This window comes from Rhyacophila brunnea, unplaced genomic scaffold, assembly GCF_057557595.1.
Source record: "Rhyacophila brunnea isolate RB1 unplaced genomic scaffold, BYU_Rbru_1.0 scaffold_145, whole genome shotgun sequence".
In the NCBI taxonomy this organism is placed as follows: Eukaryota; Metazoa; Arthropoda; class Insecta; order Trichoptera; family Rhyacophilidae; genus Rhyacophila; species Rhyacophila brunnea.
Window position 1 is genome coordinate 347,825 of NW_028232801.1, and position 27,294 is coordinate 375,118.

A 27,294-nucleotide genomic window follows, 5' to 3' on the forward strand; every position below is an offset into this window, starting at 1 on the left:
AGACGAGGAAGGATCATATATAAAAGAGACACCATTAGAATTGTAACAAATTTGTAGCCTGAAAATGCCAATAGCGAAAGATAAGGAGTTGTAGCGCTAGAGAGATACATTACTAGCTTGTAGAATAGAGCTGTCAAGACATTAATAACAATGGTCCGAGATGACATAAGCAAAAGAGATTCGGGATGGAACTTACCAGTTGATCCTAATCTGAAAAGAATAAGGGATATTATAAATACAATTGGAATGTAAAGATCGGGTCTATAAATAGATGAATTGAGGTTATCGGATATACTGGATGGATGCTTGGGTTTTGAATATTCAAACTGAGGGGTATTATTTCCACTACTTTCTAGATTCTTAGTTTCATAAAATGGACACAAAATCAGCATTGTCTTATTAATGACATAAGAATTATTTACATCAAAGTACTCTCTAAGAACTTTGTAGTCCACTCTGTCTAACTTATTATAGACATAGTTTTTTGATGCTGAAACAGCTTGCTTAGTAAGATCGAGATCCATGGAATGGGGTAGCAAAATCATAGAAAAATTAAGTAGCTCCTCTGCAAATAATAAAACACATTTAAAGCCAATACTAAAATAAAAGTATATGTTATGAGATGGAGCAAATTGTACATAAGGCTTGAATAGGATTTTTCGAGGGAAATATTCGAAGAATGATTTGATTCAAGTACCATTCTAGGAGATCAAATAACACACCATTAAACTAACTATAAGTAGTAAAGTATTTCTTCCTTTGCAATTTATTTTTATTCAATAATGTGCTTTTCCACCATACATATTGTATATTCCAGATGTCCTATCCAATACTTCAATAAGCTCTTTAGTGTCTTTAATATACTCCTCTTTATTAGTCATTTTCGAATGATTTTCGTTAGCTTTTCTTGTAAAATACTCACTGAGCGATGGGGAAACGAACTTGGCTGCTGATTTTAAAAGTGTGGAATGAAGCTCATTTACTCTTTGAATTGAAGACATTTATTAAGGGTGGCAATGAATAAATAAAGAATTATGCTATTTCTTGAGATAAATTAACATTAAAATATGTAAACATGTAAGCTTTGTTTTTCACTCTTTCAAAAAGTGTCAACCTCAACTTCTGATAAATTAATTGTGTTTGTGTAGTAAGCTTATATTCTGTAACAACTTCAGCTTGTATGTATTTCAAATGTCGTAGCTCTATTAAGCATTCGGGTCAATACCAGCACAGATCGTTAAAGTTTCTTGATTCACATTCCTTTACTTTTTAAGTGATTTAAATGTTTTGTAAATTAAAACTTGAAGCTTTTTTAAAGCAAATCATGTCTTGCAACAATAACACCAATACCTGATGATTGTTTTGTAAACTACATTGCTGGATAAATTCTCTTGCTGGATATTTTTTTATTGCCTATTGGAAACACTGCTGTTTCCCTCCTTTTTAGTGAAGTGTCAAACAACTCATTCCAACTGATTTAATTAATTGCACACCTTTTGTGAGATTATAACCGTACAGAATAATTATTGAAAATCAAAGCATTGAGTAATATTTTATTTTAAGTAATTGAATAATTTAATAAATGGGCTTTATCATTTTTTAGATTTTTTATCAATATTTTCAAAATATTTTTTAAATAGATACATTATTGTTTAACCCCCAAATGGGCGAGATGTCAGACCAGAATAGCATGATATGCCCTATTGATGATCAGAGTAAGCCTATAAATCCTGTTGGCAACTATGATAAAGATTTATCGATTACTACAGATTGTAAATTGTCAGATAGAATTAATGAAGAGATAACACTCTCTACTACGACCGTAAAAATGAAAAATGAAGTCTTTAGGCACAAAAAAGAGAAAAATTGCAAGAAGAAAGAAAAGGAGAATATTGGTGGAAATTGTAATTCAGACGAAAAGAATATCACAGGGATAGAACCAAATTCTCCTAAGCATAATATACATGAGACTCCTTCAGTTCAACCTTATATGGATTCAATCGAGTCTGAAGACAATACTGTTCCATTCAGAACGCAAAGCAGAAACAAAGTGTTTTGGTCTCGTGAGGAAACAAAGGCCTTAATAAGGCATGTAGAAGCTCATGGGTTTCAGTGGAGGAAGATTTTAGATGAAAATCAAGACGATTTCTCTCCAAGTAGAAGAATTATCGATCTAAAGAACAAATACAATATGATAACCAAGTCTAATACATTCTACACGACACCAAAGAGAAATTGGGTAGAAATGGTGGATGGAAAACCTAAGAGGGATTCAATGGGAGAAATTATCTGCGTGATTGATAGATTTCCATATAATGCAGCCAAGAAGCTGGCAAAGGCTCAAAGATTTTCCGGATATGAATCCTATACTATGTATATTGCAGATGAGACAGAATTAGAAAAATTACATATTTATACCGTTACGGTAACGCAAGATACTTACAATGTCAAGAAGATGAAGAGAGAAACTGAATAAATTAAAGTCATCAAGCAAAAAGATATCAATTCTGTAGTTTATAGGAGCTGAAACCGTACTTGCAAATGCTTTTAATACCATTCATTCTTTTAGATCGTGAGAAGTTTTTCAAAGTTCCAATTTGTCTGGTAGAAATTATACGCAATATTATAGCATCTTGTTGACTTGCATATCTCTCAGGGAAAAAGCAATTAATCATGTATTCCTAGATAATTAATTAACATGGCACTTGTATAAGTAATATTTAGAATATCAACTTAACTCTTTATCTGGGAGTGGTTCTAGTCTACATAGAAAAAGCTCTCTAAAGTTTAAAAATTTGCATAACATACACGCTTTAACTAAAGAATGAATAATAAAGGCCTATTTATTATTTTATAACTCCTCCTTTATGGGTTCTGAGCTTACCTCTTCTTCTTTTTCATGATGGCAAGTCTCACTGTGAACATGTTCGTCTTTAATTTCCTCCGAAGCAGTCTGCTCGAAATATTCTTTGAAATCATCAATGTTGATCTTAGAAGAGACACCTTCATTACTAAGGAATGCCAGCCAATCAACAATCGTTCTCTTGGAACTAATGTCAATCATCTCCACTGAATTTTGTTTCTTAAAATAAATTGTAGGAACACCTTTTATGTCCAAGCTAGAAATTGATTCATTTTCAATAGTATTGTATTTCCCAATGAAAATCGGGACATCTTTATTCTGCAATGTTTTGGCAAATGATTCAAAAATTGGTTCAAGCTGATTGCAAATTCCACATCTTGGCGAACTGAAGAAAATAATCTTGTCCATGGATTTGTCATCAATAACCTCAGAATACGTATGGGTATTGATCACTTTAACAGGCCTACTAGCGTTATCATCTGGTATAATCGATGAAAATAGAATCCTATCGGCACTTCCATCCAGCAAAGATTTTACAGACTTTTCAAATTCATCAGCCGTAACATTTCTCACGATTCTTTTATTATCATTTTCTACAATCAATACAACTGGAAACTCGACTTCTTTAATATGTGCCAGGCTAATAAGATATTTCACCTCGTCTTTATCAAAGTAAACAACTTTGGCAAGAGAGGAGAATTTCTTGGCTGTTTGCCCATATTGCATCTTAGATTTCTCAAAAGATTCATTGTTAGTAATAAAATAAATTATTTTCTGTGTCAAAGTACTGAAATCTCCAAAGTTTTCTGATGAAATTTTGGAGAATGAATCTAGACTAATCGCAGATATGAGTGTCTTCAATTCCAAGGAAAACTCAAATTGGAGAGTATTCTTATCAGAAGCATTATAGCCCATTATTCCTGGAAATTGAACGCCAAGCTTGGCCGCTTCTTCCCTATCGGTTGATACAATAACCTTGAAATTCTTTGGGGCATCTAATCCCGCAATAGTTTTGATATGCTCCTGATTATCGGTAAAAAACGTGATAATATTAAAAACCCCACTTCTTAAATCTGATTCAAAGGATCTTTCTTTAGAATTAACTTCATTAATGATTCCAACAAAATCCTTTGGCAAGCCATTCATATGTTTTAAACCATCATACAAGGTCTTGGCCTCCTCTTCAGATTTACATTCAACATTTATTCCCTGAACAGAAAGAAGATATTTGCTTTCTTCAATGGAGTTGTCTTGTACATACTCAACTTCTTTAAGCATTTCTGAATCTGGCTTGTTTGACTTCAACACCATTGCTAGCGCACTGACTTGTAAAATGTTTGTTATGAACATGGGCTAAAGAATTCAAACTTTTTAATAAATTTATTTGTTTATATAGAATTTGAAAATAAATTGTTAATAATTAGTTTGTTTGCTAAAGCAAAAAAAGGAAGAAAACTATGACATCCTCGACATAGCTGTACATTCCATGATTGGATACAAATAACACCTCTTATATATAGACTGATGTGAAACGGCATTATTTATTTGGGACTACATAATATCGCTCATCTATATCTATAACATATTTTTCATACTCGATGGATTCAAAGTCATTTCAATGCTATGTTGTTCTGTTGGTGAGCTTTTTACAAATCCAAGCTTTTCATACAATCTTTGTGCTCTTTTGTTAGTATCGTATACATTCAATGTAATTGATAATCTATCGTAAAGCTCTCTTAGATGATTAACCATGAAACTGCCAATTCCCTGTGACTGAAAATTTTCTTCCACAAATAGTTCATAAATATGGACATGTGATATGGCCAATCTAAACATAATAAATCCAGCAATAGTGTTAGAAATATGGCTAGTATTCTTATCTTCAGTATGTTGACTAACAGTATCAATTTCTTCACCTTTTTCACTCTCATTATTTAGAGCGATTGCATCAATTTCAAGGCTGCTCAAGCCACCAGTATCTCTAATAATAATGTATTGGTTTACTTTATTGTTAAGAGCTGTTCTTTTCGAGCACAATAGTAAATTTGGAACCACATTATAAGGCTCCAAACCTTTACATATCATCGATAGCATATTTACTCTATCATTTTTCGTAGGACAATTTGTCTCTACAAGAGTGAATTTTTTGGTGGAGATTCCCACGTCTGATGATCTCGAATACATCTGCATGGGTCCAAGAACCAATTCTTTGAAGTAGAGGGAAACCAGATTGTATTTGATAAAAAATTAACATCGAAATCTTGGTCAATGACTTATAGGAAATATGAATAAATATCATACTGTGATAAGGAAAATTGCTTATACATCTTTAGATGAATACTTATAGAACCATTAAAAGCCTTTGTCTAACTTTTCGAACCCTTTCTTGTTCATGGAGATATTTGTTAGTAACAATTATGCAGGAGATATTCTTCAATTAAATGTGTATCACGACATCCCAGATGCCTTTGGCTGTTATATCAAACTAAATGGATTTCTAGATACCCATTCTGTCAGATTGCAGCATTTTGGATGTGAATATCATTTTGAGCCAAGTCAGAAAGTGAAAAATTACTCTCCAGTGGACAGCGATTTAGAAAAAGATTTAGACCTATCGAAAAGTGATGCTGATATTATTAATTCCGTTATGGAGTTGGATGTAGGTGATAAAAAAATAGCCCAATACCATAATGGTCTGCATCACCATTTAACCACTGGCAATACCCAATTTGTTTGTAGATTTTTTATGAAATTGCCAAAAACAATAACCCCTTCATTTCAGAGTAAGAACTTTTCTGTTTCATATTCTTTGGATATTATTATGATTTATGCGAAATCTAAAAAATATTTCACTTCAAACATTTTGTTACATAACCATTCCACAATCGATTTCTCCAAGGTAGATAGAATTAATCCAAAGAGCAACGATGGCATATCTTTGGAAGGAGAATTTATGAATTATCAGGAGATTATTAGTGAATACTTAAAGAGAAAGAAAGAAATCTGCAAGATATTATTGAAGAACTATGAGAAAGTGGTAATAGGGGATATTCATGAAGGAGTAATAGAAAAACCATTAGAAAATGATGGACATCCGGGGAGTATAGAAAATAGCATATCTAGTAATAAACCAGACATTGATGAAGATATACACTCAGAATTTCAAGTTGTTGCAGCAAAAAAATCAGAGGAAGAACTACAGTTTATTGCCAATGATTCACAGAGCAGTCTTTCTCATTCCAGGTCAATAAGCTATGACTTTTCAACATCAGCTGAGATGCTGCAACTTAATGAGGAAATTGATAGGATGTTTTATGAACACTGTAGTATAACTGAAAAGATGAAAGATGATCATATAGATGAAAGCACTGAAACAAACTCAAATTCCCACTCTTCATCATCACCTGTGAATAATCTATCGACTACTATGATTTCCAGTTCAACTAAAGAATATTCTTCAACTATTGCAGATAATCAATCATCACCAATAGATGATAATGAAGTTCTTTCAAATAGTTCTGAAAATTCATTGGCGAATACTTTGTCTAAATTATCCATTCTAGAAAACATTCCACAGTTTAGGGATTTGAATATTCTTAAAATATCTTCCGATCCAGTTAAATTCAAAATTAAAAATGAGAATGATTTTTTGGGGATTTTAGAGGTTCCGGAACTTCTGCATTATAGAGATCAAATTAGAATAATTTATAAAACCAAAGTAAAGAAAACAAAAGTACGTATCTATAGACAAGATATAGAGTATACAAGACATGGGAAAGTTGGACCAGACAGGGAAAAAATCCATGAAAATCGAAGTAGCAGTGGTGGGAATGATACTCTTGCTGTTGCGATGGAACTGTCCAATAAAAGCATTACCCCTCGTTTGGAGACATTGATTGACTTTCATGTTATTTTGGATGAGATCTATAATTCGGAAAGAACACTAGAGAGGGTTGTTAAGGTACATTTTGATACATTTAGTATAAAGACAGAGCTATTTGAGGTAAAATATACGTTAAAGATAAAATTGGATGAATTTGAAGTGAATCTACCCATAAATGTTCTAAACCCTCGAGGTAAAATAGAATATGCATGCTAATATTCATAAGCTAGCCATTATACACTCTGAGGACTTATACTTTAAACATATCCTAATAAAGCCATATATGCAATAGAAATAATTTTTCATTCCAATAAGTTATTTATTATAATATAGCATTCGGATAGATGTAGCTCTGTCAAGTAGTATAGAATGAATGCCATAATAAACCATCAAAATTTGTTTCTATGAATTTCCCACCAAGCTCCTATTCGAAACACACATGTGCTTTAGAACTCAACTGATTTGATTTATTTAATGATCAAATTCGGTTTCATTCACAAACCAATGGTTTTTTATAAATCATTAGGTTTCTGACTCTTCAATAAAAAATATTTCTAAAGATTAATTATGTTCTGCTTCAATTTTTTAATAAAGGATGAAGCTGATGAGATTTCATTCAAAAAGTCTTTACAGCTGTCTAATGACACCTTGGAAATGTATAAAAGCATCAAGAACAGCTATTTTGATCTGAAACACAATCTGAAAAACAAAAATCCAATTCCTGCAATGGAAAATCTACTACAATTTTACCTGAATTCAGAAATCTTTGTCATGAGTATTTTAAACGAAATGCTAAGGAACAGCTTCTATGAAACTATAGAGACGAAGAAGTCTTTATTTAGCATTTTGAACAGGGTTTTGAAACTTTGGATCTCTGTTGATTGCAATCTGATTATAGATAGAAAACTCTTCTTCAAATATACAGAATATAAAAATAATATGAACTATGAAAACTTACAGTTCACTCTACTAAGTATATCTCCAATTCCAATGGGAAGGTTGATGATTTCGTTGTTTGCCAATGATCACCTAGAATTGTATTATCCAACCACACTCAGCAAAAGACCACGGATTTTTTTAAACAACCAAAAAGTTAAATATCTGAGAATTTATACAAAATTAGCCTTGGAGTTAAACATGTCCCACATCGTAGTGTATTTTAATGCCATTCTAAGAAGATTTGAAGGGTCTGATGAATATTCAAGATATTTTGGCCAGAAGTTGAAAAACTATAATGATCTAATGCAAAAAACTAAATAAATGAATCATAAACTATTTTTTATAATAAATTTCATCTCATCAATTTGATATGAAAATCATTTATTATAACACATTTCTATAGCATCCTTAACATTGGAAATAGTTAGTCTTAAATTACGAACTGTTGGGTTCAAAGAGTACATTAATTTGTATGCATCATCTTTATCACATAAATATAGAACATGTGTGGATCTATCCATCAGTGCTATTTTGAAATCAAGTAAAAAAATTAAATAGTCATCAATTCTACCTAGTGTTCTCTTAAGTGGGCTAAGCAGATATCTATTCTCTGTTTCCTCGAGTTCTTTCTGGAGTATGCTTTTATTTGGAATATCCACTTGTCTTCGCTTCATCGCATTTAAACTATCAATTTTAATACGATCATTCTTTAGCAGTGTATTCATCTCATTAATATAATCTCTAAATGTCCCAGTAATTATAACTGAATCTATCAATAAATTAACAAATTCTAATCTGAGAGACAATAAATTACTATTCTTCGGCACATGTAAAGTTTCTTTATTCACGCTTCCAGGCTCTTTCTTGAAAATATCATAAAATCTCATAAACTGGGGACAATCGTCCATGGCAATCGACTCAATGAATTGTTTTGTTGCTGATCTCCATGTTTCTCTAAGAAACACAATCTTCTTTCCATTTACAATTTCTTGATCACTATTCCCAACATTTGGCAAATTTGACAAGTAAAACTTGAAAAGATCAATAAACTTAGTTCGGTTTGATTTTAGCTCATTTTCTATAATGCATATCAGCTTTGAATGTATAGTAAATATAATATCATTGTTGTATTCTGGATCTAAAATACCTTGTGCAAGACTTGTAAGTGTAAAAGAACCAATTTGTAAAATAGAATTGAAAGATAACAGGAACTGATAGATCTTCACCAGCCTCAATAAATTATCCCCTTCAAAACAATCGATTTTTACTGCCTTTGAAGAATTTGCAACAAATTTTTCTTCTCCTCTCCTTTTCTTCTGTGATGAACTGGTCTGGCTCATAATGTTGTTAGATCCCATATTTTTCTGATGATGAATAGTAATATTATTGAGCTCGCCACTGATCTGATGAGAAGAATTCATCTTATTAATCTGGGTCAATTTATTAGGACTAAGCTGACCTGGCTGGTTATGCAGTCTAATCTGGTTATCTCTTATATGATTCAGATGTGCATTGATTTGGCTGCTTTCGGTAGGCCTATTGGTTAATCTGTTGTTCGAAGCTTGAGAAAAGAATGGGTCCAAGAAGGTTTGACCAGCGGCTCTTTCCTCATATATACTTCTACTAATATTCTTACCTTTGGGAATTTCCCTAGTTTTGCCGATTGGTGTAGACACTACCTCTTCACCAAAATTCTGATCCGTAATCTTATCAAATACATTCTCTATCAAAATTGGCCCAAACGGTGTTTGCTTGGTAATTTTATCTAAAAACACTGAAATATCACCCACTGAATAGTTGCTGGCTCTTCTAAAATTTCCAGATTCCAAAATGATTTCTTCATTATCTTTCATCACAGTATAGGCATTCCTTTCCTTATTACACTTTATAATGGAGTATACACAGTCACTTCCATCAATGAGAATATGTTCATTTACAAAAAATCTGGTTTTGATTAGCTCTATGATCTTTTCGGCAACTTCTCCTAAACCTATTCTACCATGTTGCATAAAAGTTTTTATTATGAATTTCTTTAAAGGAACGCTATCAATCCTCATAGGGCATCAAAAAAATTTTATAAAAATAAAAGTGAAACTAACATTGATGTATCAATTGAGGAAACATTTTATTCAGATATATGTCTAAGGAGGCATAAATTGGCAGTGCAGTCAAGGCAAGATTTCTCGAAGCAAAGGACCTATATTCTTTAATAATAATAACTACCTTCGACATCATCTCTATTATAGATTTTTCAAACCGTTGATTATTATCCTATGAAAAAATATTTATTAATGTCTTCTTCCTCTAGCTCTTCTCCTCACAAACCCTTCCTCCTCATCTGACTCTACTTTCTCTACGTTGAATAAATTATTATTAAATGGATTGGTATTGATTGGAATGGCTTTGTCGGCTGATATATTGCTGAACGGATTGCTAAACTCTGGCAAGCCATTGAATGTACGATTATTGACTAGTGTATCGGTTAACAAATGATTATTCATTGAAGAACCTTGTGATATAATATCCTGAGAAAATGGATTGGAATAACTATTGGCAAAAGGATTGGTAGTTACTGAAGATGGACCATGAATCTCACTGTTATTAAATGGATTATCCATCGCTTTTACTTCAAGAACATTAGATACTCCACTGGAACTTTTAGAATAATCACATTTTCTTTTACCAACAGCGGGTGTGTGATTTTGATCATAATTTAAATCACTCCTTAAATTATTTTGAACATGTAAAAATGGATTCTCACTTGCACTCTGTTGAAAGGGATTACTGGTGGACATGATTGGATCATTTTCATGATGGAATGGATTAGATATTGTATTTTCATTAGGCTTCTCCTGGATGAAGATATTTGAAGTATCATTGTTATTTGAAAATTTGGACATCCCTTCGCTTTGATTTTGGGCTTTATAATCAAATACAGCCTGTTCATGGGCCATAAATGGATTTATGGGTTGAATAGGAGTATTTACCAGGGATAAAGTGTTATTATTAGAATCAACAAATTTTGAAATCTGTTTGTTGTCTTTTGATACACTTTCAAACATTTTCTCCTCAGGATTAGCTTGGGAAATATTGGTATTACTCTTCAAAATTGATGCATTATCGTTTGTATTGCCATAGTCAATCAACTCCATATCTTTTTCTAAAGTGTTTGTATTCGATGGATCTATACTTTGATCAGCCACATTGCTATTTCTATCCAATTTGTCAATAATTTCACTTTTTCCTTTAATTATTTCATCATTGATAATATCTTCCTTGGTTATTTTGGAGAATATATTGCTATCCGCAGAATCAAAGGACGGAGATGCAGTAAATATGATGTTTTTATCTTGTGATAGCTCATCGTTAGATTTGTTGTTGGACAGGAATGATGAATTAACATTCAATGATGTGCTGATAAATGGATTAGATAACGGATATAATGCTTTGGTGCCAATCGAAATGTCATCTGTATTTGTGAATGGATTGGTTAGTTTTCTCTCTTCTGAAGAGTGAGAAAACTTTTGATTCTTGGTGTCTTCCACTATAGGTGCTTGATCCATCTCATTGTTAAATTTATTTTTTGAATTACTCTCTTTCCACCACAAATATTCCTCCTGTTCCTCTGTAGTTGCATCCTTAAATCGATTGTAATCCATTTCCGTGAGTTTCTCGATTTTTGTATTAAATGCCTTTCTTGTTGAGAGATATCTATTTCTACTCGTAGGTTCTCGTTTCTTTTCTTCATCCTTTCGTCTGTACTGTTCTTCAAAAACAACTTGCATAGCCACTTGTCTACGCATATCTACGGCCAAGCACTTTAAGCAATCGCCTCCCTTACAATTTCCAATATTACATTGCTTATAGTCTATAATCCAAGGCAAGTGACTATAAGATTCTCTGGGAATGTCCACATTAAAAATAGAGTTGAATTCTAAGCTGTTTAAATAATTGGTGATATTGCTGCCTCTATCAGTAATATCGTTACGAACCCCATTGTGTCTGCTACCTTCTTTCTTATCCTTATTTATTGCCAAATAGTCCAGTATATTATCACTCATTCCATTTATAACAGTATCATCTCTTTGTTTTTCCATATCTATATTACGTAACGTATTAAAAAATCTTTCTGAGAAATAGAAGGGAATATCTTCCTTTTTTACAAGACATTCTTCATTTATCCATGCATTTGCTCCGCACAATGAGTGATCAAGCTTTATAAATTCAGATTCTTTCGACTTTATAATGTTTCTAAAAATGATAGAATCAATAATAAGTTTCTTGTATAAGCCAGTATCAATGCATCTATTGTTTGTTCTAGTCCTCCCAGGACCTGTGCTATTCTCTATTATTTCAAATATCTCTAGTAACTCTGCTCTGGTCAATGTTGAGTTCTTCTGCAAAATATTAATTATTTTTGAAAATGCGTTCACTGTGAAGTCTTTAGAAGACTTGAATTTCTTAAAAGTATCAAAAAGAAATTGAAACATGGAAACAAGGGCTCAAAAAATATAAAAATTACGGTTGAATGTCTGCGGAAACCTCATAGTATGAGATTACATATAATACTTATCAATATTCAAGATATCGGTTTTAAAAGGATGTATTATAATATACTACTATCACTACTTTTCAGAAAGCGTTTATTTTAATGTAATTTATTATTTTTAAACGCAAACTCATCACAGTAAATCTCAACTTTCACACCATTCAACAAGAAGCTGGGAGTGGCCTTAGAAATCTTACTATTGCATATTATAGTTTCATCAATTATATTTTCTTCAGATTCTTTATCTTCTGAATCACTTTCTATCATATCATTTAAACTTCCTGATGTTACCGATTCATCACTCTCATCAATAGAAGATTCTAGTTCAAATGTCCCCTCATCCCAATCTTCAGAAGAGCTGTAATCATAATCTATCACATCCGGGAGTTTATGAAAGCTATAGACACCTATATTACAGTCAGAACTGATACCGCCATTACCATTCTTTAGTTCAAGTCCTTCATTAATCCGTCTGCTTATATGTTTAATATACTTTACTTGACTAAGCTGGTATATTGTTGGTCTCTTCTGATCCCATCTTTTTATAAATTGCAATTTTCTTTCTCGTGCTAAATCTCCTCTCTTACGTTTGGTTACATAATCTATATTGTTCCTATCAAACACATATATTCCACTTGGAAAAATAACAGGTTCAAACTTCTTATAGGACTTCTTCGTTGTGTATCTCTTAACAAAGTTAAGTGTATTGTTCTGTAAAGCGATTGTTCGTTTAATTGAGAATCTTTTTACATTGGGCAATACAGAACAATTGAAATCATTGGAGTTGTTTGTAGAATTCTTGTCCAAGAGACTGATACTATTGTAAACAGAATCATTCATCTCTATATTGGTATCTTTATCAAGACATACCATTTCTTTTGATGCAATTGTGCCATTTGGAAAGGTTTTCTTCAAAACAGGAATATTTGTCCTACTTTCTCTAATCATCTCGTTATTTATAGCATTTCTATTAGTACGTAATCCATCTAAAGCTGCTCCAGTGGAATTCAATGATTGCTCCTCTAATTCAAGGATAAGAGTGCTTGATACTTCATCTGATAATCTTAAGGGTAAGTTCTTCCGATTCTCCAATATCAGTTTCGTGGTGAATTCGTTGAGATATGAAAATTGCTCCTCTTTTAGAAAGCATGTATATCTATTCGTGACTGGATGAACACATTTGCAGAAAAACTTAACAATTCTTTCTTTCAGAGGAACAAATGCGTATGAAAAAGTGTTTTCGATATTCTCTTGTATTTTATAGCTGTACAAAATATCATGGATCAGATTGGAGATGGCATTTTCAGTATTATCAAGGATTAGAGCAAGCAGATCTAAATCAGGAATATGCTTTGTTGAATATTTGAAATCTGCCAGGAGCTTAAGAGTTAAGGGATGGAAAAGCATATCAGTAGGGGTGTCAATTTTATAAGTTAAAAGGAATAATCATATACTGAAAATACAATACTGTTCCTATGAAGAATTGCATGCAGAAATTATTATATGATAGCCAAATTCATTGATTAGTAAAATTAGTAAAATATCTCAGATCTAATTATACTAATACGATCTCTATCAAACTTGGAACATGTAATTATTTCTAACAAATCCAAATTCTGATCGTTAAATGTGGCAATGCACAGCTCAGCAATACCTATCAAACCTTTAGTATTATTCGTAGCATTTTTAATGAAGGCCACCTTATTTACTCTTTCATCACAAAATATCAAATCTAGTTTTGCTTCATACGACAACATATCAATGGATATCATACGACATAGATCAGAAAACAGAACCCGAATATTTGGAATATCAAAATTGAATCCAATTGTTTCACATATTTTACTTTCAACTATCCCATTCAGCTTATAGCCTGAAATCTTTTCAAAATGAGATGAGGAAACATTGTAATCTGCAATTTTACAAGCGAGGAATACTGATTGGCAGAGAATTGGAAAATATGGAACTGAATCTTGCCATAATATGATGTTGGATGTTAAATCAATAGATGATGTAGATGCATTTGGCTCTTTGTTAATGTTACTCTTGAGTTCACTGGCAATTGCATTGTTCAATTCTTTGGCAGAGGCTATTTCATCCACAGTTTTGACATTCGTTTCTTTGCTTTCCAGTAATTTTTCCAAAGTTGCTTGAGGATCATTTATATCATTGGAAGAATGGCCTCCCCACCTATTCCTATTGTCCTCAACAAACCCTTTTTCTTTATCTGTAAGCTCTTTTATAGCATATTGATAGATTATCTGAGCAAGATTCCTAGCATAAGTTGGTGCTCTTAACTTATCAATAATGGAAAATATTGCATTATTGGTAATAGAACACATTAATGAGGGGTTGTCCAGTACAGCAACTAAAATTAATGAAAGTTTAGTAAATACATACATTTTGTTAGCTCTGAAAATCCTCATTATACTTCAAGAACTTAAAATATATATGACAACATACTATATCCAATGTCCCCTGGGTGAATTAGTTTATCTTTTATATTCTATTAGTATATTCAATGAGGAATGACAACAGATGTAAAATAATAAGTCTTTTTAAAGTTATAATAAATTTAATAGGCCGTATGTTGTTACCATCTAGGAGTATGTTCTATCTTCTATCCATTTTTCAATCTCAATCTGGTAATAAATGGACAAACCGATATTTCTCACAAATAATGTAGTTTCTTTGACATCCTCAAATAACACACCTAAGCCATACATCTTCCCGCTGGTATACTTAAATCCACATCGAATTACTCGTCCCACTAAAGAATCGTCTGTAAATATTTCTGAATATCTCTGCACATCTCCCTTGTCCACACTAAATATGAAGTAGCTGTATTTAATAAGTTCAAAATCTTTGACATCTGGAGTTGTTAAAATACATTCTACACCATCCTCTAAACTAGATTCGGCAGTTGAACTATTTGCTGGCTTACTATGATCATGACACGGACCGTTTTTCTTATTCTTTGGATTGAAAATTCCAATATCTTTTTTAAGACATATAACCTCTAGGCCATTTCTTTTCCCCTTTGGTTTATTGGTTGCGAGTTTCATGATCTCAGCAACTCTTTCATACTCGATTAATCTGTAAATGGTGCTGTTTATATTATCATAAACTGTCATTCTATCACATTCTAATGCAATTCTTTCGATTTCTTCCAAGCATACTGGAATTAATCCTACATTTGACAATTTTTGAATAATTTCCATCACATAGTTTCTGTGGCAAATAATTTTGGCAGTTTCAATTGTATTCATCGACCCAGTCGATGATTTTCTATTATAAAAAATCTTATATTTGTCACTTTCAGGTAATATTCCCTCAAACTTATCCTTAATAATAGACAAACTACAAAAGCTATCTTTAAAGTTGGAACTATTATAAAATGAGTTAAAAACAGATGGTCTTTCTTCAATATGATGTTGGTAGCCTAAATATGTATCGGAAATATTCCTAAGCGATTCTATTCTTTTATTATCCTCGATGGATCCAAAATTTAAGACAGAGCTATCCCAGTTCCCTAATTCATTCAGAGCTGGAAATCTCTTTCCAATACTTATCACTACACCTCCATCCACAATAATTTCAAATTCATTATCAAAATAATCAATAGCATTTTCAGAATTATTGTTGAGATAATCCAATAAATTAAGATTTTGTCTTCCAATATCATTATTATTAATATCTCTACCAACAACTTCCTTAATTTGATCCTTGTTGTAGGCAAATATGCCCCTGAAACTTTCATCGAAAAGATATCCTCTATTCTTTGATTTATAAATGAATTTACTGCTCTTAATTCTTCGCCTAATAGGGATAGTAAATGGAAAACTAAATGGGCTTAATGAATTATTCATCAAATTCGCATCACTTAATGATTGTCTACAATCATCGGCAGATTTAATTTCTCTATCATGCCTTGAATCTAATAATGAGAGGTTGCCATTGCAGTTTAATTCAACTTTTGGATTTGCAAAAAAGCATTCTTTTACGGGAGTTGCTAACTTCATCATAAAAAATCTTTTTGCAAAGTATGTATGACTCCTTAAAAAATGTCGATCTTTCTTTCTACCTGTAAATTTCCTCCTTGATATTTTGTCGTAATTTCTATTCCTTCTTCTTTTATAAAATGGTAGTCTTTGAAACAACAAGCTCTTTTTGTTTTTAGTTGTGATACTCTTTTCGATTTCAATGATCTCTTTTGAACGTGCTTCTAAGAATTCTTCAATATCTATTTTCGAATTTGGAAAACTCATTTAAAATGGATTAAAAGAATTAAAATATTAATAAAATGCTTCCAAACTGTTAAGACTAGGTTTAGAACTATCTCAAAGTTTATTTAATGATTTATTAAAATGCAAACTAACAAGAAAATAGATTAAATAGTTCTAATTGTGTCATAGTATGTCTATATACGTTGGATTCTTATGAGTGGTTTCTCCTTTTATTTTGGTATTTCTACACTCCCCTTTAAGACAATGAGTGCTTCAGCCTACAAATATATATGTAGTATTCTCTTTACAGTATATCACCTACTTCTGCTGTGTTCTGTTTTACAACCAGAATATTCTCACAAAGCACTGATCTTGGCAGTAATTTTTGGAGTGTTCACATTAATATTCTTAAGAAAAGTCTTTTCATCTTGGAATTTATCTAAATTCGGAAAAATATTGTCCAAAATGGACAAAGTTATCTTTTTATTGGAGATGAACAATGTAATGTCTATAATACATCTAAATCATGAGTTTAACAAAAATATATCCAAAGGAGATTACCTCAGTGAAAATGTTGCAAGCTCGAAAGGCTTTGTTAAAACATGTTTTATGGATTTTGTAAACTATGTTATTTCAAACAATTATCAATCTCAGATCAATATTACACTGGGTATATTTGCAATTATCGACATGCTTAGAAACTATATAACAATTACTATGCTCGATAATTTCTTTCAAAATGATCATTTGAAATATTACAGGGATATTATAAAATTTGAAAGATTCTATATCAAAGCCACCACTTCAATCTATCATTCAGACGATCAAGCTGTGATAAGCCATCTGAAAAGTATGCATTCTAGAATCAATCCAAAAATACTGTTCTGTCTATGGACAGATGATACTAGTGCAAATAATATGTCAAAGGCGTATGATGCCCTACATCTAATTCAAGCCAAATTAGAAGAACGAGGGCAATACTTACAGAAAAGAAGTTCAGAAATGCATCCTCACAGCTTTTTTAGCGGTATAAGAGTGCTAAAGTCCGAAGAAGAGTCTCCAGAAACTGATATTTTAAAAATAGAATCTGATGATATTGAAAAGACATTTGATTTTTCAGAACAATATGTGAAGAAAGATATAGATAGTCTCTTAAGCTCTAACTTGACAAATAATTTGGTGGAAAGTAGCGTGGAGTTGAATGTCTATTCTTTGGGCAATATTGCGAGAAAAAATAATATTTGTAATGAAGAGTGTGAATTGAGCTCTGATTTCGAGGGTATTCATAGTAGTGATGCAATTAACCAGAGTGATACAAGGATAAGAAATTTCGAAAAACAACCATCATTGGATGATCTAGAATTAGATGAACCCGAATTCAAGATTGACCAAATTTCTGGAAAATCAAAATCAACAAAGAAGTGTATTCTTAATAGTGAGTATAAGCAAAAATGTGAAAATATAGAAGAGTATACAACGATTGATCCCAATATTGATGATTGTGAGATTGAATTTGATACAGACAAGGAATTGGTTAGTGATGGTGACAGTTATGATATTGATGATAGTGGAACAGAATTTAAAAAAGATGATTTAACAGAAGCGAACGAAAGCGATAGCAACTCTGAGGAGAACAACTCCAATGATGTTTCAAGTGATAACTCTTCGAGGACTCCGAAGAGTATTATTAACTTCTCAACCCTTACATCCATGGAAATGGATAAGTTGAATCAAATTAACTTACAATACAACTTGTTTGAAACCGATAAAAATAGAGGAATTAATATGAATAGAGATAGTTATAATAAATTAAAAGAAATTGATAGCATAAGGCTGCCTGGAAAAATCACCGTTAGTAGTTTACGCAAGATGTTTAATAAAGCTGATGCTGAAGACTGCTTCAAGATTCTTTCACAAAACTTGGATTCTGAATTGACCTATGACATGTTCTATGATAATATGAGACAGATTAATAATGAGCGAGGGACATTTATAAAGGTACTAGAAAACAGTGCAATAATTGTTAAGCTTCTGCGAAGAATTTCGATTATTTTGGAAACTGTATTTTTGACTTTAGTGTTGGGGAAAGTATTCGATTCAAACACGAAATATGCTGCAAGTAATAATAAAAGTTATTTGTTGAACAGTAATAAGCCCACTGAGTCTACTCCTAATGAGATCTTGACTACCACCAGCTTTCGATATTTATTTACATCAATTATGCCAAGTGAATTCCTGATCACACTTGCCGTCTTTCTAATTCCAATATGCTATAGCTGCTTTAACCAATTCCTGTTTTTAATCTACCATCGACCTTACGATATTGGTGATAGAATCCATCTTGACAACGATAATATTATTGTACAGGAAATTCGTCTATTTTATACAATATTTGAAAGATGGAACAATGAATATGTAATTATTTCCAACGAATATCTCAAAAACAAAATTATTAAAAATATCAGAAGATCGAATAACCAGACATGGAAGATTGCATTTTATATCTCGAATACAACACCTAGGCTCACAATGATGGAGCTACAGCAAAAAATTGAGCAATTTGTCCGAATATCCCCCGCTCTGAACTCCATTATAGTGGCTGTTGACGAAATTAAGGATACCAAGTTCATTTTATACACATTTCTGGTAAGGCATGCAATAAATCACCAAAACGGTTATTTTATGTGGACTGTTCAAAACAAATTTATGAGAAAATTAGTGGAGGTATGTCAGGAACTTAATGTGAAGTATATTCCGATGGGTATTACGGTTGAGGATAAAAAGTGATCAGAAATATAGGTATTAATATCGTTTTGAAGAAAGCATGCTGACCTGCAAAGATAATCTAGATTTTCAACAAATAAATCTATCACATATAATAGGTTGTTCGCAAGTTGCAATGCTCTTTCATATTATATCATCTCGGATAGTTTTTCAAAATAATGAATCATTAAAGGAATGAAATTTTCTATTGGAATCATCATCTATCTTCTAAATAAAATCTTTTATTTATTAAGAATATTCTTTCCTATAACAGACAATTTCCATAAATTACTTTATGGATTTATTTAAAGTGCATCTTCAATTTTAAAAATTTCAATATTATTTTCATTCATGTCTATTACTACTCCCTCATTTGTAAGATTAAAATCAGGAACAATAACAAGTGAAATATTATCTACAACCTCATGCTTAACCTCACTTCCATATCCTGCGATCAAGAAATCCAACTCTTCAATAATAAATGGATCTTTATCCTTATAGGGGATACAACTTACAGTATCAGGTGCATTGGGCAAAATATGCCTAATTCGAACCAATAATTTCACTACATCCAATATATCAACAGGCTCTCTTACATATCTTTCGATATCCTTTAGAATATGGTTATTCATAATTACAAAGTTATGATCATGAATCTCCAGTTTAGAAGGATTTTCTAGCCTAATGCAATCGATATTTACTAATTTGGAGTGAAGTGCTTGCTGTGGAATCATACGTGTTGTAGGATCATTGATTCCAGGGACGATGTATATATTTCCCTTAATATAATTTAAGATATGTTCAAATCTTTTGCAGCCTATTTCATCAGAATTACTAAATATATCGCCAATTAAGACTACATCGTCTATCCTATCAGATAGAAAGTATATTAAAGAAAGTAGCTTATCATAGTTTTGGTTAAATAGAATATTTCCTGCAACAAACAGTTTTTTCTTAACTTTTTCTTTGTTGCCTGATATAATTGGCTTGGGAAATACGATATCTGAGCATACAAACAAGTCTGCTGTCATTTCCCCCGTGAATCCTAGCACCATTCCAGTTATTAAAATTGGAAGTATTGACTTGTCAATTTGAATAAAAACCTTCCCTGTTTCGTCTTCAATAAAGTATTTAGAATTATTATCTATGTAACACTTAGAACCATCATCCCTATTATTAATATCAGAATCTCTAAAAGTATCTAAAACAGAATGCTTAGAGTTTGAAACCAAAAATAATGTACCAATTACTGTGCACCTACCTTCAATCTCTGACACTGTGACTGTTGGAATGCTATCACACTGTGGAATAATTTTTCTAAATTGAGAAAGCCTAGCTAGATAGTTCTGGTTGTATTGTTGGCTAAAATTGACAGAAGCTAACATGCTAACTGTAGAATTACTTGAAGAAGTGTTTGTCAAACGACTCATGGGTAAAATTTCTACAGTAGTTTTGAAAAATAAAAATCGAGTAAATGCACATACATACTATACTGCTTAAGAGAAAGTCTTTTGAATTTTCAACCATTATATTTTTACATCTAGTATGCCTTTAAACACAAACCATTCATGATTGCAACATCTGTTGGAGAGTATTACATGAAGGTTTGGTAATATTAGCTAGTCAGTCTTTGGAATATTATAAATCAACACTATGCTCTTGTTAGCTAAGTTACTCAAATATTTTCTGATCATATCAAAGCCAAAGCCTTAAATCAAAGACTGCTGTTCACCAATTAATGTATAGTAAACTAAAGGAGCCTAATTTCTCAACTTTTCATCTCCTTAAGAATATGAATCAGCATGGAAATACTGAAATAATCTGCACTATAGGGCCTAAAACGAATAATAAAGCCTCTATAAAAGATCTATCAGATAATGGAATGACAATTTTAAGAGTTAATTTAAGTCATGTGAATGAAAGTGAATTGACTGAGATTGGAAAAAACATTAGTATTTCTGAAGAGTTGATTGGAAGATCCATTAAAATAGCATATGATACAGCAGGACCGGAATTAAGAGTATGTTTTAAGGAAAAAACAAATATCGGTTCTGAAGAGATTATTTTAATAAAAAGTGCCAGAGCTGAATTAGAATACAACATATCAGAATCTGGGAAAGCTATAAAACTATTTGATAAAAACTGTTCTGGAGAAACCAAAAGTACTTTCCATAATCGACATAAAATACAATCCATACCACAAACAACCCACACATTTTCTTCAAATATCCCTACTTTTTCCCCTGTTTCTATTGGTGCAATGTTCTCACTAGGTGATTCAAATTGTTGCTTCGAAGTCATTGGAGTTTGCGAATCGTATTTATTATCCAAATGCCTTGGTGAGGATTGTTTTAGCGGACAAACTAAGATAACATTTAAGCACTGGACATTTTCAAGTATTTTAACTGAAAACGATATTAAGTGCTTAAAACAGGGAATTGGCAGGGGAATTGATTATGTATTTGTCTCATTTTCCCAAACCGTAGATGATGTTTTACAGGTTCGTAAGCTGGTCAATGAGACTATCTTGCACAACCAAGAAAACATTGATGGCTCTTCTACTTCAACAGAGCATGGGGGAAGGCTTCCTATAAGGATAGTTTCTAAAATTGAAACTGAAACAGCTGTTAAAAACATCCAACAAATACTGACTGAGTCTGATGGAATTATGGTAGCCAGAGGCGATCTTTGTTTAAATATAGGAGTAGAAAAAATGTTTTCGACACAAGAATATCTATTTAAAGCAGTTAAAGAATTTAATAAGAGCTTAATTAAAAATAGTGGGTTGTCCCAAAAGAAATTACTATTTATGGCTACTGAGATGATGAATAGTATGATTTCTAAGCCATATCCTACAAGATCTGAAATAACAGATATAGGTTATGCGGTTAAAAATGGCTGTGATGGAGTGATGTTATCTGGAGAAACGGCCATTGGAAAATATCCTAAAGAATGTGTCAAATTTATGAGATCTATTTGTGATGATGCCGAAGGCTATAAAGAGAATAGTTAGAAAGAACCTCATATTAATAGAAGCTTTTCATAAGCTTTGCCTTCTACTCCTTAACAATTATTTAATTGGTGGCTTTGCACATGTTATGCCAGTTTCTTCAACCCTTTTATGTATATTACTAAAAATAGATTTCTATACAGAACTCCATATATGCTCTTGAAGGCATTTGTGCTGATAAACTTTTGGAGTTGGTGGGAATAGCATTCTATGAATAAATCAAACAGTAGAGGAATACCTGTAAATACAAAATTCGCGAGAAAGTTGACAAAGTTTTATTCTTAATATCCTTTTCAGGCTTGCTTATATTGAATTGGTGTAGGCATATTTTCACAGCTTTTTAGATGCCTCAATAGTCTTTCTTTGGCTTTGCGCAGTATTCCACTCACAAATAATATTTCCATTTTGATTCTTTTCCTTCCTACACTTCCAGTTGAAACCATACAGTAGGTTACATACTTGTAAATTTCTAAATTACATCGAATGATTGATAAAGAACAAGCCTCATGAACTTCTACTAAAACCAATTGATCAATTAAACTCAAAGCATATTCCCCAAATTCCTCCTTAATGTGATTGTAAATGATATTGTGTATATTCTTCAGAATCGAACGATCTGTCTGCACGATAATAAATCTGTGCTTAAACCCAGCCATAAGAGGGGATATGCTTGAACAAATAATTTTTCAATGGTCTGTCTTTGGAGTGGTAATGTAATGGATCACTCTTGAATTATAATTGTATTTATAAGTAAATGTAGTATTTCACACTCCTAGATGGGTTGCTTAAAACAGTTTTCAAAGTATTGATTATTCTAATCTTTTCGTAAACTTTTGTATCCCTTCTATGAAAATTGCTTACTTATACGATGATTCAATCGGATTGCACAGTTATGGGAAGGACCATCCCATGAATCCCATTCGAATTTTGATGACCCACTCTTTGGTAAAATCATACAACTTGGACAGCCATATGACTCTATATGCTCCAGAAAAAGTCCCTCTAAGTTATCACACTAAAGAATACATTGCAACTCTTGGAAAAGAGGAAACTGATGACTGTCCAAATTTCGAAAATATTGTTGATTTTGTAGAAAGATATTCTAGCTCCTCCATTAATGCTGCACAGTTGATTAATTCAGGAGAACACAAATGTGTTATTAATTGGGCTGGAGGACTCCACCATGCGCATAAAAATGAACCATCCGGATTCTGCTTTGCAAACGACATCGTAATGGCTATACAGGAGTTACTCTGTAAGCATGAGCGTGTGATGTATATAGACATAGATGTACATCATGGTGATGGAGTAGAAGAAGCATTCTATGATAATGACAGAGTCCTTACTATTTCACTTCATAAGCACGGAGAGGGATTTTTTCCCCAAACTGGTGATTTGGTTACTTCCAACAAGCGTGCTGTAAATGTACCACTGCAGACTGGAATTGTGGATACTGGATACAAATATATTTATGAGCCTATTATTTCAAATGCAATTAGGAAATTCAAGCCAAATGCTATAGTATTTCAAGCAGGAGCTGATTCTCTGGCTGAAGATAAGCTGGGGATGTTCAACCTGAGTGTGGGCTGCCATTCGGATTGCATCAAATTTGTAAAGGATTATGATATTCCTATGATAGTTTTAGGGGGTGGTGGGTATACAATACACAATGTTGCAAGATGCTGGGCCTATGAAACATCTGTCCTCTGCGAAGTACAAATAAATGATAATATACCTCCAAATGATCCATTCTATGCCCATTATGAACCAAACTTTCTTATTACTCCCCCACTTCTATCAAAGCATAGGATTGATCATAATGGTAAAAAATATCTGGATTCCTTACTGGGATTTATACAAGAAAGAATAGATAAATTTTAAAGTGTTGATTATAAAAGCATAATTGGTAAATTGTTTTTGGCGTTATAGTCTAATGCTTTGATAGAATTTCATTCTACTCTGAAATTCCTATATTCAATCCAATCTACACTAATAAATAGTTTGGCAAAATCTTTGGTGTATCTAGTTTTTATTTGTTTCTTAAATTACAATTTTTGGTTTTTATCCCCCATGTACACCAAAACAGGAACCACAATTGTTGGAATTAAATTTAATAAGGGTGTAATTTTGTGTGCAGATACAAGAAGTACCAACGGTAGTGTCATAGCAGATAAAAATTGCTCGAAAATTCATTTTGTAGCTCCAAAAATTATGTGCTGTGGAGCTGGAACCGCTGCTGATACTAGAAGAGTAACAAGAATGGCATCTCATGAATTGCAACTATTTAGTTACAAATATCTCAAAGATCCATTAATAACACATGCGGAGAGAATAATTGTGGATTACCTCCATGGCTATAAAGGCCAGATAGGTGCTGCTCTTGTACTTGGGGGCATAGACGATAATGGCACCCGCTTGTATTCGATTTCTCCAAATGGGTATTCTGCAGAGGTTGATTTCACATCCCTAGGGTCTGGATCCCTAGCTGCCATAGCAGTCTTAGAAATGGGATTTAAATTTGATATGAGTAAGGAAGAAGCAATGGCATTGGGTATTGAGGCAATTAAAGCAGGAATCAAGAATGATTTGTATTCTGGTTCTAATGTAGATGTAAATGTGATTGAAGAGGAAGGAGTGGAAATCCACAGGAATATTCTCAAAGTTGAGACACGAAAGAATAATGAAAAAATAGTTTATCCAAAGAGTTCATTAAAAATTGAGAAAGAGGAAATTTATAAGTACATTGAGGAAATCACAGAATAAATCCAATTAAAATATTGAATATACCTATTCAAAGGACTTCCAAAAGAAGAGTTTAGTTATCAATATTTTGTTTGTGAAAGGAAAATTTTTACTCTATTGCACCTTCAATTTGTGCCATTTTTAATTTTTTACAATTTTTTTAACCGATGAATTCTGAAACTCACATGAAGGAAAATGCTAACAGTGATAAAATAAAGAAGCAAGTTGAATTTTACTTCAGTGATGCCAATTTTGCTAAAGATAAATTTCTTATGGAAACCTCTATAAAAAATGGAGGAGCTGTTCCAATTTCAACAATCATTACTTTTAAGAGATTGAGTGCTTTAAATGCCTCAGTTGCCGATGTAGTTCAATCTGTAAAAGACTCCACAGTAGTTACTGTTGAGGGTGAGGTAGGAAACGAAATGCTGAGAAAAGTGGAGACCGAAGAATTTAAGAAGTACAGAAAAAGCAGTGATATTTCTGATAGGATAGTACATGTTAGCGGATTTGATAAAGATAGGAGTTTGGAGTATATAGAAGAAGTTTTACAAAAATATTCTCAGCCGGTGAGAATTACAATGAGAAGAGATATTAAAAAGAACTTTACTGGATGTTGCTATGTGGAGTTTGCAACAAAAGAGGATGTGGATGAGTTGCTAACCAAGGATTTGGTTGATAATGTGGAGAAAGAAGAGGGATCTCAAACTATTGAAAATGATAAAGAAAATGGAACCACAGACGTGATTGAAGGTGATGGCTCATCAGCTAAGAGAACTATTGATAATGTTAATTCCAAGAAACTTAAACTCAGTGAGTCTCTCAAGTTGATTGTTCAGAGGAAGGCAGAGTATTTAGAAAATAAAAAATTAAAAGGGACCAAACAAGAAGAATTAGCAAAGAAGATTAAAAATGATTTTATTCCAAAACTTTATAATATTGAGTATGAAGGAAGCCCAGAAATGATCTCCATAAAGTCGGCTGTAAAAATATTGCATTTGTTGATTTTAAGCGAAATGTTGTAAGATTGAAGTACAGAGAAGATTGGGAAGAAAAAGAGTTTGAATCTGGAGAAACAAAATATAAACTAATAAGAATGAAGGAGGAGGAAGCAGTTGCTTATGTGGGACATATTAATATAAAGACAGGAGAGCAAAAGAAGAATCTATCAAAGAAAAAAAGAGAATAAATTATTAAAACTATTAACTGTTTGGAACAACATGAATAGATAAACCAACAATCTAAAATGAAGTCTCCGATTTTTTGCATTCATGCCATTTATTTATATTCCCTCTAAGTTGTAAAATATGCTTTTACTTCTTTTTAAAGAGGATTTGGCACAAGGGTGACTCCTTAAATTTGCTTGAAAATTCAACAATATCCCTTGATATGCCATTCTGTACTAAAAATTCTGCCAAAAAGTCACTAAAATGATTACAATTAAAATCCAACAGGTTGTACCTTGTCTTACTCCATGTTTCCCTTGAATTTTCTATAAAACAATGCAAGTCATCCATAGAACAACTTGTGTGTCCAATAGAATATCTATCTACTAATTTTCCATAGTTATAAACCGACCCGGCTGGCTTATATACGATTCCTGGTCCATAAAAATATTCATTCCCGTATATCTCTATGGCAGTATGCCATATACCATTAATTTCAAACCCTGCCATTTTTGAAAGAAACTGCTTATCTTGATTGTGTGCAAGATCATAAACCCGTAGGAAAACTTCTACAGCTTCACTATTATTCCCTAACAAAATTTCTTTTTCCAATTCCTGTATATTATCTGCAATACATTCTTCCTTGGTATTTATAGTCTTTAAAGTTGCTTTGAATTTGTCTAACTCTGCTTCTTTAATCGTTTCATTCATTTCCTCATCATTTTTTTTATTTCCCTGTAAATTCCCTTTTTTATCCATGGGATATTTAGTGAAATATTTATAAAATATACAAATGAAACAATTTCATAAATAAACAAATTTATCAATAATGTTAATTAGAATATATTGCTAATCCATCTAAATAAAATTTTCTAAAATTCACTGTATAAACACAATTTCTAGTGATATCTTTATGCAGATAATAATCAGCATGATGATCAACTGTCTAAATAAGGGTTTGTTTACTTGTTTCATAGGAAGTGTGAAAATTTGCATAAACACAACTATTGGAAAAGCATTCATCGATAGGCTTTGTTACTGAATTAAACACTAATTTCATTCACATTGATTAATCATAAAAGTTAATAGAGTAGAATCACAACAATCCTCAGACAATCTGTTTTGTGTAAAAACAATGCTATTTATTACAACA

General features: G+C 32.1%; 3 protein-coding genes and 1 pseudogene across 3 annotated transcripts; 3 read left to right on the forward strand and 1 right to left on the reverse strand.

The window, feature by feature from the left end:
* Positions 1–2,851: 2,851 nt before the first annotated feature.
* On the reverse strand, positions 2,852–4,174 carry LOC147075396 (protein disulfide-isomerase-like). The gene has a single exon (XM_085942470.1). It carries the CDS (start codon positions 4,172–4,174, stop codon positions 2,852–2,854), a length of 1,323 nt encoding a protein of 440 aa, XP_085798596.1.
* Positions 4,175–23,079: 18,905 nt separating this feature from the next.
* On the forward strand, positions 23,080–24,114 carry LOC147075397 (uncharacterized; annotated as a pseudogene).
* A 378-nt stretch (positions 24,115–24,492) lies between these two features.
* On the forward strand, positions 24,493–24,996 carry LOC147075398 (uncharacterized). The gene has a single exon (XM_085942471.1). It carries the CDS (start codon positions 24,493–24,495, stop codon positions 24,994–24,996), a length of 504 nt encoding a protein of 167 aa, XP_085798597.1.
* A 146-nt stretch (positions 24,997–25,142) lies between these two features.
* LOC147075399 (la protein homolog) lies at positions 25,143–26,332 on the forward strand. The gene is made up of 2 exons (XM_085942472.1): positions 25,143–25,825; positions 26,305–26,332. The coding sequence occupies exons 1-2, from the start codon at positions 25,143–25,145 to the stop codon at positions 26,330–26,332; spliced, it is 711 nt and encodes a 236-aa protein (XP_085798598.1).
* Positions 26,333–27,294: the final 962 nt, after the last annotated feature.

Excerpts from the sequence above, each read along its gene's own strand:
- LOC147075396 (XM_085942470.1), bottom strand. The coding sequence starts at position 4,174 with ATGGTGTTGAAGTCAAACAAGCCAGATTCAGAAATGCTTAAAGAAGTT.
- LOC147075398 (XM_085942471.1), top strand. The coding sequence starts at position 24,493 with ATGGCATCTCATGAATTGCAACTATTTAGTTACAAATATCTCAAAGAT.
- LOC147075399 (XM_085942472.1), top strand. The coding sequence starts at position 25,143 with ATGAATTCTGAAACTCACATGAAGGAAAATGCTAACAGTGATAAAATA. Across the intron at positions 25,826-26,304 it reads ATTGTTCAGAGGAAGGCAGA|AGGATTTGGCACAAGGGTGA; the intron begins GTATTTAGAAAA and ends TTCTTTTTAAAG.